At 34.4% G+C, this 15223-nt stretch overlaps 1 protein-coding gene across 4 annotated transcripts in view; it reads left to right on the top strand.

Moving 5' to 3' along the window:
- The window catches only part of LOC145279807 (kinesin-like protein KIF2A), a 152362-nt gene that overhangs the window by 88062 nt on the left and 49077 nt on the right, over positions 1-15223 (top strand). For all 4 annotated transcript variants that reach the window (XM_080131159.1, XM_080131161.1, XM_080131158.1 and 1 more), the window contains 3 exons: positions 411-454; positions 3995-4083; positions 5268-5378. In XM_080131159.1, the coding sequence (XP_079987285.1) occupies positions 411-454; positions 3995-4083; positions 5268-5378 (244 nt within the window). The remainder of the gene's footprint in view (positions 1-410; positions 455-3994; positions 4084-5267; positions 5379-15223) is intronic.

Below are 15223 nucleotides of genomic sequence, written 5' to 3'. Positions count from 1 at the left end.
TGTTGAGGATCTTTTAGAAGCACCTCATCTCTGTGGCCTGTAATCCTTCTCTCTAAGGTCTACAGCTCACATGCATACAGAAAATTGAAGATGACCTGGGAGCACGACAATCTGGGTTTGGAGTTGAGTCCGATGTTTCTGTCATTCCCTAAGGGCCTTGCTTTGGCCAGTGCACAATTCTTGCAAGGACTTTGGGCTTGGATCCGTCATTCATTATATGTTAATGGCTTACAGCTTCTTGCCTCTGACTTTGATGTCTTTGTTGATGCCAGTAGTGTTGTCGGTCATAACTTTGGTATTTTCTGTACTGATCTCATTCTATAGGTTGTCAATGTTTTGCCTTTTTATTTTAAATGTTTCAAATTATAAAATTCTTATGAATGTCAAATTTCTTTTTTATTTGTTTGCAGATCAAAGGACTTATTTGGTAAATTTTCATTGGTAGATTTAGCTGGTAAGTGTATTTTTTATCTTAATTTATCTTAAGAGAGTAAAAAGTGGACGTTGAGTTTACTTTCAGCAGCTTAACTCTCACTTCCCTTACTTTGTCCTTTAGTCTTCACATTCCATGAGCAATCTTTCTGACAAAGGGGAAATAATTACTGTTTTCTGGTTCAGCATCTATCTATATAACACTTATCATTGGATAGTGTTTTACCTTGAAGTATGTTTTTTTTTTTTTTAGCTCGTTATATCAAGCTCATTCATACTTTGGATCGATTTCCATAAAAAATTATTAAAAACGTTCCTTGTACCTATTTGATGTTACTCAAGAAATATTTCATTTTCAGTTTTTTTTTTTACCAAATTATTATTTTATTTATTTTTTGAATAGGATTTAGAAAAAATAATTATTCAAATTGTTACAAAAGTATAATTAATTTTTTTACAATAACATTTTAATCTTTAATTAAAAAATGATTAAACGTAAATAGCTTCCAAAACTTTCAATTTTTTATACGTGAGATTTTACCAAGAATTTTAAAGCTAGAAATGATTTTCTATTGGTGCGATTTTAAAAGCTGAAAGTATTTAAAACTTTCAAAGTGATTAAACTAAAGATTAAAATTGCTGACTTGTTTATGAAAAAAAGCATTCTGGTGGATTTAGTTTCATAATTAGACTTACTTGTTTTAATCTATTTTTTATTATTAATTTCGATTTGGTACTTTACTCTATTTTTAAAATTAAATAAATAATTATTTAATACTAAAAAATGAAAAAACAAAATGCATTCTGGTGGATTTAATTTCATAATTAAACTATCTGTTTTAATTTATTTTTGTTATTAATTTCGATTTGATACTTTGCACTATTTTGGGATTTAAATAAATAATTATTTAATATTTAAAAAAATGAAGCAACAAAACGCATTCTGGTCACTCGGATGTAAGTGTGACACACAAAATAAATAATGCACACTATTATTATATAGATATTAAAAAAAAATGAAGAAACCAAATGCATTCTGGGAGCTTTAATTTCATAATTATATTGTCTTTTTAAATCTGATGATTTAAAAATGCGATTTAGTATTTTACAATATTTTCTGCTTCCACTAAAAATCAATTCATGGTAGATTTTGCTTAGTACTTTATATGTTACGCCAGGGTTAAGGTTATAGTTTGTTCTATATACAAAGAATTTAGGCTATTCTATTCTCTTGTCTTCTTTGCATGTCTTTCGTCATAGTCTTCTGGAAATTTCAAATTAAACCCTTTATTAAAATCAAGTAGCGTATTTGTCCTTATTCCATGCCTTTTAGTTAGTTTGTATTTGTTTTTTACTATTGGGTCACTATATATCAAAACCAGAAGCCATTCAAGGATAAGGGTTTATGAGACAAAATGATTATCAGTTAAATGATGAGAAACACTACGAGAGTAATAGCATTGATCAATAAAATAAACTGCATTTGATTACTTATGAGGTGGTCTATGACAAGAATTTGTTGACATGAGATTTGATGACTGCCAAGTTGTAATCATCAAAGAATCAGTCTCTCAGTAATGTGTTCCAAAGGTGAGAAGCCTTTGCAAAGAAACTCTGTCCATAGAAGTTCTGCTTAACGCTAGGGACATGGAAGGAGACAGGGAAATTGATATTTCTAAGATAAGACATTGTTATTGATATATTTTGTATTCTCCGGTCTTCTTTGCATGTTTTTTTTCCATAATCTGTAATCTTCTGGAAATTTTTAATTGAACCTTTTATTTAAATCAATTGGTGCAGTAATCTACGAGGAAGCATTCTCTCAATAATGTGTTTATTTAAATCAATTAGTGTAGTGTACTCTTATTCCATGTTTCATGGCTTTAGTTGGCTTAGTATTAGTGAAGTCCTTAATCTAGAATTGAACTCTAGTATAATACACACTAAAATATCTTCATGCTGGTCCAAAATACATCCCCTATTAAAAACAAAAATCAAAAAAACTCTGTATGACGTATGTACTCATGACTTATAGAAAATCACGTAAATTGATCAAGTAATTTTATTTTTATAAAGAACATAATTTTTAAGCAAATTTGAGTTTTTCCAATCCCCCTTCTTGTGTTAAGAATGACTTTTTAAAATCTCTTGTTCCTTCAGACTATTTTCAAGATGACTTCATGAGATCATCTCTCATCATTTAGCCATACAATTTTAATTTTTTTTTTTTTATCAATTTACATGATTTTTAGTGTATGATATTTTCTTTCCATCACAAAATACATACATCACACAGATTTTTCTTTATTTTTGTTTTTTTCCATAGGAGGTGGGGAATTCTGGACAAGCACCAATATTTTAAGCAAATGCCTTTATCCAGAACAAACGTCTGTAACGGCTGTAAAGATAGCAGAAAGTAAAATGATTAAAAAAAACACTGTCTCGACATACATTGTGGAACGATAAATGTGTCGCCATAAAGAAAACAACGCTACAGCTTTATATTAAAACTTTTATTGAAACAATCAATTCAGATAGCTTGATTATGTAGAAGAGCTGACATCTATTCAATGTAGTCGTCTTCAACCTCAATCACTGCACAGCGAATACTCAGCAGTGATCAGGCTGGCTTTGGTGTTGTGGGAGGCCATGTTGGTGATGTTCTTGACATATAACCAAATGAAATAGTCCAGCGGGTTCAGGTCAAGGAAGGAGGGGAGGGCAATGAGAGAAAGGAACAAAGTTGTAGTACTTCTTCTGAAGTAAATCCTAGGTCTCTTCGGACTTGTGAGCAGGCGCTGAGTCCTGCTGCCACACCCAGGGTCTACTAGCAGCCATCTGATTGAACCAGGGGATCACAACACTCTTTAGCACATCCAAGTACATTTTGGTGTTGACTTTCAAGTCGACTTTGAAGATGTGAGATGGCATGATGTGGCCCTCACTTGAAACCGCACCAAAGACGATAACTGTGGCCAGAAACTTGATTGAGCTGTACCCTCAAGCGTTGAACTGTTAGGATTTTCATTTTGAGGGTGCTAGCAATGGTCCTGTTTTCATAACTTAGATCAGTAGAAAGCATGAGTTGTGCAGCAGTGCATCTCCTGATCTTGCTCCACTTTCAGATATGATAGAAGGCTTCTATAACTCTTGGGATTTCTGCACAACTGGCCAACTAGTAGATGGCCTGCAACAAATAAAGAAAACCAGTTTTTATCAAACAGAAATGGAATCATGTCGTTTTTTTTCTGTGGAGACAGTTTTATCGTTCCACCCTGTATAAATATTTTTTATTATTTGAATTATTTGAAGTACTGTCCTCATCCTGACTGTTATTCTCACAACTCTTGGACTGATGCAATCTCCAACATGCTTCAAGTGCGTATTCTAGAACTCTATAACCTGTACGCAAAAGAAACCCTTTATTTTGTCTATGAGAGTAGTTTGCTCTTGTTCTGACAACCATTCCGAATTATCCAAGTAATACAAATTATCAATCTTCACCTCAAAAAAAAAAAAAAAATTTTGAAATGTACAAATATTGTTTTCAATTCGTTTCTAGGAAATGAAAGAGGAGTTGACACATCAAGTTCGGATCGGCAGACGAGAATGGAAGGTGCTGAAATCAATAAAAGTTTGTTAGCCCTAAAAGTGAGTTGAAATTTTTTTTTTGTTCTTTGTTTTTTACCAACATTATTAAACAAATTGAATTTTGATTCTTTACAACTTGAAGGATGCAAAATTTTCGATCAGCTTTGTAAATGAAATTTCTTGTTTTGATGGTTCATATAAATTAATAAATGCAAAAGTTTTCTCTATTTATACAAAATTATATTTATATCAAACAAACACATTAGGCTTATTTAATTCAATTCTTCAATGAAATATTTTCAAATCATGACTTCCTGCACTGATGATTCCCAAAAGGATGAAACATTAGTGTGTGTAGGTATTAAAAATAATTATAATAATTATGTCTGCCCCTTTAAGACCTCCGTTCTTATTGTTGAGCACTTTACATTGAAATGAAATAAGTCTATTACTTAAGCCTACATGCACAGATCATAATGTAAAAATCATGTGATCACTCTCGTCCTTCTTGAATAACATTTACTGTTTATATAAATTTTAATTTGAACTATATACTCACTGCAGATAACATTGGCCTAGCGGTTTGTTCTGTGTTAATGGAGTCAGAGATGGCTTCATAGTCGGGTTAGAATCTCCTGAGCAGTGGTAATCTTCACTCCCTGCACTGATGATTCCCAAAAGGATGAAACACTAGTGTCTGTAGGTATTAAAAATAATTATAGTAATAATCTATCTATATACCTATAAAACTGAACGTGTCTGTCTGTTTGTGTGTTTGTCTGCCTGTGTACATTTCCCTGTGCAATAACTCTGTTAATTTTCAGTCTACAGACTCAAAATTTAATATAAAGGGTACTGAGATTTGGGAAAATCTTTGTAATCCGTTTTCGACCAGAAATTTGACTGTTAATGGGTCAAAGTTCAACGTACACCCGAATTTATCCCATTCATATTTGCTTATTTCTGGGGTCTTTGAAACCTAATTGATCTGAGAAAAGTAACAGACTTAAAATATACATTGTCATAGAAACTGACATTACCTTGTTTATGCAAATTATAATCAGACTAAAATGCTAATCTTCTTTCCTTTAAATGAATATTTATTGGCTAGATAAATAATTTTAAAAAAAAAAAGCTAGAAATTACAGTTTATACTTTTGAATGCTAAAATATAAGAAGCTAAGTTTTATTGGTCTTGCATTTGCGTTTTCTTGTTTTGGTGATATTTATTTTTATTTTTCCAGGAATGCATCCGTGCACTTGGCCGTAAAGGTGCACATCTTCCATTCAGAGCCAGCAAGTTAACACACGTTTTAAGAGATTCCTTCACTGGTGACAAATCGAAAACTTGCATGGTTAGTAGGAAATGAAAAAAGAAAACAGCTTTTTGTTTTACTTGTGTTTATTGAATGTTTATAAAATGATTTACGACTCTTATTCTGTTTTAATCATTTCATTGCAAAATTGTCAATCACAAACGTTTGATAATGCTGCAATTACTTAGTGATTTGGAATCCATAACCCAAATGCTCTATTCAAACTTTGGAATTTTGAAACACTCAGACTCCTAAAGTAATTAATTCTCTATCTATATAAGAGCCACGAACGTCCAAGGATGGAGTACTGTTGCCACATCTGGGCAGGAGCTGCTAGAAAGGACTTGTCCTGCCTTGATAGAGTTCAAAATAAACTTTGTAGACTAGTAGGGGATGTCCTTTTCTCTTCCCTGCAACCTCTTTCCCACAGAAGAGATATTGCAAGTTTGTCTCTGCTTTATCGTTATTTTCATGGAAAGTGCTCGTTTGAGCTCCAATCTATAGCCCCCCCCCTCACCAAACTTTCACAAGAAACACTCGTCTAGCTGAAAACAATCAATAATTTCCCCCACTCTTTATTTGTGCCTAAACCTAAATGTAGATTCCATGATCAAAGCTTCTTTTTTAGAACTGCACGCCTGTGGAACTGTCTTCCGTTTGCTTGCTTTCCAGCTAACTACAATATGGTTGTCTTCAAGTCCAATGTAAACAAGTTCTTGTTAAGCCGTTCCACTTAAGTTAACAAATTTACCGAATTTCCATTACTAACGATTACTATATTGTCCAATTAACTACTGTACACTCATTAACCCATATCCTTGAATGACTTCTGGGCCTTGATAAATGGTGATGCCTATGTAAAAAAAAATTAGGTGCTTGTGCAGCATAATGTGATTTCGAAAAAATGCATTTCAGGTAAAACACTATTACGTACTTACACGTCATGACGAAATTAGTATAAATTTAAAAAATTATGAAAAATGATTCAGTAGAAAAATAATTACAAGTAAAAATAAAATTCTTAGAAGTATAGAGTTTTATCATATGCCTTAATATTGAAGAGTTCTTAAAATCCAGTTGAGTTAACTACAATCTATCATTTTGACTTATCTCCCTTGCTTTCAGTGAAAATCCAACATTTCAAAATAGAAAATGTCAGATTGCTAGTATCTATGATATATTTGTGTAAAAAATAGATCTAGCATATCTGTTATTGTATCATTTTTTGTACTTTTGGAATTTTTTTTACTAATTTCAACATGACACATAAGCATGTAATAGTGTTTTTGTCTGAAATACATGTTTGAAATCTCATACTGCAGGAGCACCTAATTTTTTTCTAACTCCACATCCCTGATGCAAAATAATCTTATTAAATCATCTTCCATAAATTTTAGAAGAAATGATTAAAATTGCAAACTTTAAAATGTCTACAACAAAATGTCTAGAAAAAAAAAGTATAGGAGAATACAAACTTATTTATTAATAATTGTTTTTAGTGGCTACACAACTGCAAACATATTTCGATTGCCACATCTGAAGACACTGGATAGAATTTGTTACTTTGTATAATATTTGAATAATAATAGCAACAACTATGGATCCAATTTAATGCAAACCTGAAATATTTAGATTTTTAAAAGAGAGATCGTGCTCATATTACACCTCTTTAACCTCTTTAAAATACTTAAAAGAAATTGAAATTTATTCATATTAATTAATACCTATTGATAAACTTTCACAAACATTGGAGGTATCTGAATTTTCACAAAAGATTTCTACCCTTTTCCCCTTTTGCATAGACTAAATTAAACTAAATATATCTTGCATTATTCAACCTTTATGCTTATCAGCTATATTCTGAAATTCATAATAATCGATTAATTAGTTTAGGAGTGAATCCTATACATACAAATGTATAAAAATATATAACTTGGGACTCACATCTTATTCTGTTTTGATTAGTTCATTGCCAACATGTAAATCACAAATGCTTAATATTGCTGTGATAAAATGCCTTACAAATTGATGCAAACCTGATTTTGTGCAGCTTATATGAACACAAAGGATAAAGAAAAGAAAAATATGGCTGCTAATTCTATTTATATGCTTGTGATCTCGTAATCTCATATGCAAATGAGATGGTTCCTGTTTGAATAAAATGCCTGATTTTTCAGAGACTGGATGGATTTAGATTTTGGAGTACCAAGCTTTGACAGCAGTGTGTTGGATTTTGGAGCAGCGAGCTTTGACAGCAGTGTGTCTTTCTTGCACACTTGACCATGCCGAATAATTATTCAGCCAAATGGACGACAGAAGCCGGAAGTCAAAAAGCGCAGATAATCTTGACTATAACCCTTTTACATAGATTATCAAAGATTAAAATCAAGATATAATTCTATTAAACCTTTTGTCTAGAATCCTTATTGTAATTTTGGTCAAAATGCATTACATGATTTAGATCAGATAAGAATTTGAGATATAAAGTTTAATAGCATTATATTTTGATTTTAATCCTTAATCTTCCTTTCATTTTATCTCGCAACTAACTTTCAGAAGACCCCCCCCTCCTCCGCTTTTCTTTTATATCGCAAGTTTCTTAAAACGTGACTAGCTAAAGTCCAGAATAAGATCATGCTTTTCTTTTAACGGTTAATTTAAAAAAAAGAAAAAAGAAAAGTCTTTTGGACACTGATGTTATTAAAACTAAAATTCTTTTCTACAGTTTGCATTTTGGAGACAGAAGTGTTTTTTCAAGATAAGTGACTTCTATATTAATCATACTTTTTATTTTTAGATTCAAATATTAATAACTATACTTTATTTCAGTATTTAATTTATGTATTTCTGTTTTATTAAATGCTAGCTTTTTTCTCGTCCATAAATGTTTATTTATCTACTAAGTTGATTGCAAAAATAGATTAGGTAATTGCATTCATTTTTAGTTCGTGAGAGGGGAATCTATCACATCACCATACTTTCCCTTAAACACGTCCATTGGACTTTTATTAAGTATAATACTTAATAATTTTTTTTTTTAATGGAGAGTAGAAAACGCATTGTGGATGCGTTATCGGCAGCTCTCGTAACTCTCGCTTCTCCTTATTTGTCCCTCAGTCCTCATTTTTTAACGAGTGATTTTTCTGCCAAAGGGAGAAGAAAAAGCTGTTTTCTAGGTTGGCAGTATTTTGTGCGAACAGTTGGCAGAGATGGCGGAAATTTTCTGTTTCTATGTCTATCCTTGTAGCCATGTCACTAGTAAGGGTGCTGGAGGTAAACATTTTATCTGGGCTGACGTTATCCGCCTAATAGTCAGGGACCCAAACCTTGGATTAACCACTAAAGAGGTTGTCCTATCAGCAGGTGCAAAGTACTGGGGCTGCTGTATTGCCATTTGGTGAATGGATTCTGGACCATGCAGTAGCTTCTGGTGGGGCCTCTCGATGTCATATTAGTGGGTAATTGCTACGGCTTTACCTTATCATGTGCTACAAAAAAAAATTCTTCGTTTCTTTTTCTCTCTTAGTTTCCCCTCTCTGTCCTGCTCTAAGCAAATCTGACGACCTAGTCCACAAATTCCAAAATTCCATCATGATAAGTTTTAAAAAAAAATACACGATTAAACCTGGTTCTCCAACTTCCAATGTAGACCCCTACTATCATGTTTCCTTCTCCAACATCAGGGGTCTACGTTCTAACCTTCCAGGGTTGAAACCCAATTACAGGAAACTAAACCAGGCCTTTTATTTTTAAGCGAAACTGGCATTGGACAGGCTATTTCCCTAGAAGAGTTTGCAATTAAAGGATACTCTAACTTCTAAATCTGACCCCCAAGATCGCCATTGGCATGGAATATGTGCCTATATTAAAGATGGCTTTCCATGTGGTAGGAACATCTCCAGAGAAGATCCTAACTTACCCTATATGTGCTTCCGGGTTGCATTAGCTCACACTACTGCATTTATATTTACTCTCTATCGCCCCCACAACAGCGGAGTTACTATCTTTAAAAGCATATCGGAGAAAATTGACCAAGTCCTATCTGCTTATCCTTCAGCTCACATTCACGTATGTGGAGACTTCAATGTTCACAACGTGGAATGGTTGACCCACTCAAACAAGACCAATGATGAGGGGAGGTTCTGTTATGATTTCTCCATTGCTTATGACCTCATCCAGATTGTTCACGAACCCACCTGTGTGTCCGACAATGACAGCCAGTATGCGAGTCTACTATGTTCAGTTTCTGTTCTGTCTCCTCTTGGATCCTCCGACCACTCTGCTGTATTAATTAAGATAAAAATGAAATGTAATAAGTCCCCAGACGTACCTCTCCATCGTACAGTAGATCGCTACACTAAGGCTAACTGGGATAGCTTCCGTACATTTATATCGGATCTACCTCTGCATTCCATGTTTAAAAAGGATGTGTCCTCTATAGTATCAGACCTGACGGAATGGTTAATTATAGGTATAGATCGTTTCATACCCTTGAAAAAGTTCCAGCAAAAACCTAACAGCCAACCATGGTTCTCTCCAGAATGTGCTGCTGCCATTGCGCACAGAAATCACTTTTTCCACTGCTTCCAATGTAATAGATGTATGGAAACTAAAGCCGCTTTCAGGACTGCCAGAAACCATTGTAAGAAAGTAATAAAGAGCGCAAGAGAGTTGTATGCTCAATCTGTTAAGTCCAAAGTAGCTGAGCAGCGGCTTGGTTCCCACCAGTTTTGGCAAATAGCAAATAGAATCCTGAACAGAAGCATGTGCTCTATCCCAACTATCATCAATGGACCTGAGGTAATCTCGTCAGCATCAGACAAAACCAAACTCTTTGCCAAGAACTTTGCATTTAATTCTACCCTTTGCAACCAAGGCCGCCAACCCCCAATATTTCCTCCTGTATCAGAAAACACGCTATATGATATACATATATCTGTACATGATGTTAATCAAAAACCTTGATTCCAGTAAAGCAACAATTATAGTACTCAGAAAACTTCAACCAGAACTAGCACCCATACTTACAAAACTGTTTAAACGATGTCTTAAGGAGAATAGCTTCCCATCACCCTGGAAAATCTTATCAGTATGCCCTGTATTTAAGAATTCAGGTGATCGCTCATCCCCCTCTCAGTACAAGCCAATAAGTCTCCTGTACGTCATGAGTAAGTTGCTGGAATCTGTGTTAAATACAGAAGTAATCAACCATCTCAATAAAAATAACCTTCTTAGTGACACTCAATATGGTTTCCGTTCTGCTAGATCTACAGCATATGTGCTTACAGTTATATCTCATTGGATTAGCAAACCTCTCGATGGAGGCAACCTTTCTAGGGCAGTCGCTCTTGACATATCAAAGGCCTTTGATAGGGTATGGCATAAAGGTAGGTTTACTTCACAAGATCTCCAGCTATGGTATAGCTGGAAATGTTTTCTCAATTATTAAATCATTTCTTTCTGATAGGTTCATGAGAGTAGTAGTTGAGGGGCAAAAATCAGAAGCTCACAGTATTAATGCTGGAGTCCCTCAGGGGCCATCCTGGGCCCAACTCTTTTCCTGATCTACATTAATGATCTTCCAAATCACATCCTTACATCATTTGTAGACATTTATGCTGATGACACTACCATTTATGGTAGCACATCTAAGACAGTAAACGACCATATTCTATCTGATTCTCTCACCTCTGATTTTGAGCATGTGGTACAATGGGGAAAGGAGTGGCTGGTTACTTTTAATGCATCTAAAACCAAGCTTCTCTCTTTACATCATCAACATTCTGATCCACATCTGGCATCAATTGAAATGAATGGTTCTCGTATTCAGGAGGCCTCAAGTTTTGACAAGCTTCTGGGCTTGACCTTTACTCCTGATCTTAAATGGAACACGTACATCAAATCTGTTGCCAAGGCCGCTGGAAAAATGGTGGGATCTTTCTATCGATCCAGTAGATATCTCACTGCTGATGCAATTCTCTATCTATATAAGAGCCAGGTACGTCCAAGGATGGAGTACTGTTGCCACATCTGGGCAGGAGCTGCTAGAAAGGACTTGTCCTGCCTTGATAGAGTTCAAAATAGACTTTGTAGCCTCGTAGGCGATGTCCTTTTCTCTTCCCTGCAACCTCTATCTCACAGAAGAGATGTTGCAAGTTTGTCTCTGATGTATCGTTATTTTCATGGAAAGTGTTCGACTGAGCTTCAGTCTATGGTCCCCCCCTCACCAAACTTTCACAAGAAACACTCATCTAGCTGAAAAGACTATCAATAATTACCCCCACTCTTTATCTGTGCCTAAACCCAAATGTAGATTCCATGAACAAAGCTTCTTTTTTAGAACTGCACGCCTGTGGAATTGCCTTCCGTTTTCCTTCTTTCTGGCTGACTACAATATGATTGTCTTCAAGTCTAACGTAAACAAGTTCTTGATGAGCCGTTCTATATAAGTTAACAAATTTACCGAATTTCCATTACTAATGATTACTATATTGTCCAATTTCTACTGTACACTCTTTAACCCTTATCCTTGAGTGGCCTATTGGCCTTCATAATGTGGTGATGCCTGTGTAAAAAAAAAAAAAAAAATCTTCGATAGGGTACATAAAAGTGGTTCGAAACTTACATAATTTTGATTTTAGGAAGTGTTTACGTTTAATGAGTTTTAAGAAGAAATTGAAATTCAGGGAATCTTGCTTAATTGCTATCTAATGACTATGGATTCAATTTAATGCAAATCTGAAATATGTGAATTTTCAAATTGGAGGTTGTGCTCATATTATGCCCCCTAAAATTCCTTTAAACTATTCCTAAGAAAGTAAAATTTAGAGAATATTTATTTATTCATGTCTGATACCCATTGTCTGATACCCATCGAAGGTATCCGAATTTTCATGAAAGGCATCCACTCCTTTTTTTGCCACCTTTGTATAAACTAAATAAAACTAAATATATCCCACATTACCTACCCTCTTGCCTAGCAGCTGTGTTTCGTCATTAATAATGATCGGTTAATTAGTTTAGGATTGAATCCTATATATATAAACATATATGCATATGGAACTTTATATATAAAATAGAGAACATTGTTTTCAGTACTTGCACGAATGCAAACATATTTTGACTTCCAAATCTCATCAGGCCAATGTATAGATTTTTTTCATTTTATACAATATTTGAATACTTTAACCATAACCCTCCTCCTCCTCCACCACCACCACCACATTCCTCAGTCAATCAAAACTTGAATATTTTCCCCCTACCTACTCTGGCCTTCCCTATGAGTTTCCTTGTACTTGATGTCCCCAGGTCAATTGACCCAGCTCCTCCCATGTGCTAGTTGCATTCTTAATGGGTTCATTTCTCATAGCTTTTTCAATAAAGTTCTATTTATAGCCTTGGTACCGTGGCTATTATTTTTGTTTCTAACAATTTTACCTGTGTTCTTGTTATCGAGCTAGAGTGAATATTAGTTTGTCAATCCTACTGTATTTGAATTATAGTAATTTGAGTCCTATTTGGGGTTGATTTAATATACGCTTATAAGTAATTCTCTTAAGAGCTTATTATTTACACATGAAAACATTATCAATAATTCCCCCCCCCACTCTTTATCTGTACCTAAACCTAAACATAGATTCCATGATCAAAGCTTCTTTCTTAGAACTGCACGCCTGTGAAATTGTCTTCCGTTTTTCTGCTTTCCAGCTGTCTATAATATGGTTGTCTTCAAGTATAACGTGAACAAGTTTCTGATGAGCCGTTCCACTTAAGTTAACAAATTTACCGAACTTCCATTACTATCGATTACTATATTGTCCTTTTGACTACTCTACACTCTTTAACCCTTATCCTTGAGTGGCCTATCGGCCTTGATAAGTGGTGTCGTCTATGTAAAAAAAAAGAAAAAAAAAAAAAAAACATATATAGCATAATTACGTTGACACACTGGTTCCTGTTAAGTGACGTTGAACCTGATCAGTACTAAAATGGATGACCATTTAAGAAGTACCAGATAGTGTATGTGCTCTCTACTCCATATTATTTTCAATGAACTTGGATTTTTCCTTTCCACTGGAATCAAGCAGTTTCAAGTCAGGAGTGGTGCAGATGGGAATTTTACATCCCTAGCTTCGCAGTTACACGAGCAAAAATTTTTGCAGGAGGTATCCATTGTCTTTCAAGACTCAACAGAGACCATGAATGTTGAGTGTTTAGCAATTGAGCATCAAGTACCATTCTTATAGTCTTTAGCATGACGAGACTGAGGATTGAACCAATGTCTCCCGGTTCATTAGTGAACAATCTAACGAGTGTACCAAATGATTCTCTCAAAATTGAATGAAATTCATGACTTGCCCACATATTGATATCAAGTTGACAAGAATGTTCTTGTGGTTTTTAATTTTTACATCCAGATGAGCATATCTCAGCTCAAACAAAAATTTATTGATTGAAATATTATCAGAATCAACACACTTTTACCAATTCAAAACAAGTGTATTTATGCCAGTGATATAAAAATCTTGCATTCTTTGGCGATGAAGTTACTGAAGGCGTTTTTGACATTGCTTAGGTTTTTGAAGCATTTATCATGCAGATATTTGTCGGGATGCTTGAAAAAAAGAAGTGATAGTTGGTAGGTGAGAGGTATGGAGAATATAACAGATGAGGCAGAGTTTCACAGCCCAATTTGTTCAACTTCTGCAGGGTCAGTTCAGCAACGTGTGGTCAGGCATTGTTGTGGAGGAGAATTGGGCCTTTTCTGTTGACTAATGCTGGATGTTGTTGTTGAAGCTTCTGATGTATTTCATCCATTTGTTGACACCATTTCTCTGCCATAATGGTTTCACCTGCATTCCAAAAGCTGTAATGAATGAGACCAATCGCAGACTACCAACATGATCTTCTTTTGGTGTAACTCTGGCTTTGGAAAGTGTCATGGTGCTTCATCAGCGTCTAACAACTGAGCTGAGTGTCACCAGTTTTCATAAAGAACCTATTTTTCATCACAAGTCCCAACTCGGTTGAGAAACGGGTCGTTCTTGTTGTGTAAAAGAAGGAAAGATGACACTTCATAACAGCATTTCTTTTGGTTGTCATTCAATTTATGAGGCACCCATTTATCAAATTTTTCGTCTTTCCAATATCTCTCAAGTGACTGGAAATTGTTGTATATGTTACGTCTAATTCAGAAGCAAGTTCTCGAACAGTTGTGCATGGATTGGCTTCGACTAAGGCTTTTAATCGATTGCTGTCAACATCCGAATGCCGACCACTATGCTCATTATCTTCATAAACCACCATTTTGCTGTGCGTTCAGTAGTGGTTCCTGGGCCAACACTTTATTGATATCACTAGCTGTTTTAGCAGCTTTTCGATTTAACCTGAATTGAAATAAGAAAATGGCACGAATTTGCTTTTTTTTACACTCTTTAACCCTTATCCTTGAGTGGCCTATCGGCCTTGATAAGTGGCGACGCCTATGTAAAAAAAAAAAAAAAAAAAAAAAAAAATTCTGAAAAGAAGACATCATTGTTTTAAAACGATTGCAATTTAAACGATTAGATATAGCCAAAAACACTCTTTAAAATGATATATAAAGTAAAGGTAACATCATTTGAAATCAAACTTAAAAATTCCTTTTATGTCCACCTAATGCATACATATATGCATAAGCGCTTTAAGCATACGTATAATGTATAGATATGTTTTCAGTCATATTCATGCAGCTGTGGGTAATAGATGATCCCTGAGCAAAACTAAAGGCCTATTTGGATTTTTTTCTTGATTATAATGTAAGGAAAATCCTGTTATTTTTTGATAGAGAATATACAAAATTTATAGTTGGAAAAGGCGCTAGCAAGTAATAAACTTACTCCAAT

The sequence above is a fragment of the Euprymna scolopes genome, chromosome 7, assembly GCF_053919585.1.
Source record: "Euprymna scolopes isolate OS-2025 chromosome 7, ASM5391958v1, whole genome shotgun sequence".
In the NCBI taxonomy this organism is placed as follows: Eukaryota; Metazoa; Mollusca; class Cephalopoda; order Sepiida; family Sepiolidae; genus Euprymna; species Euprymna scolopes.
Note: the sequence above shows the minus strand (reverse complement) of the source record. Positions and strands in the feature narration are given on the sequence as shown.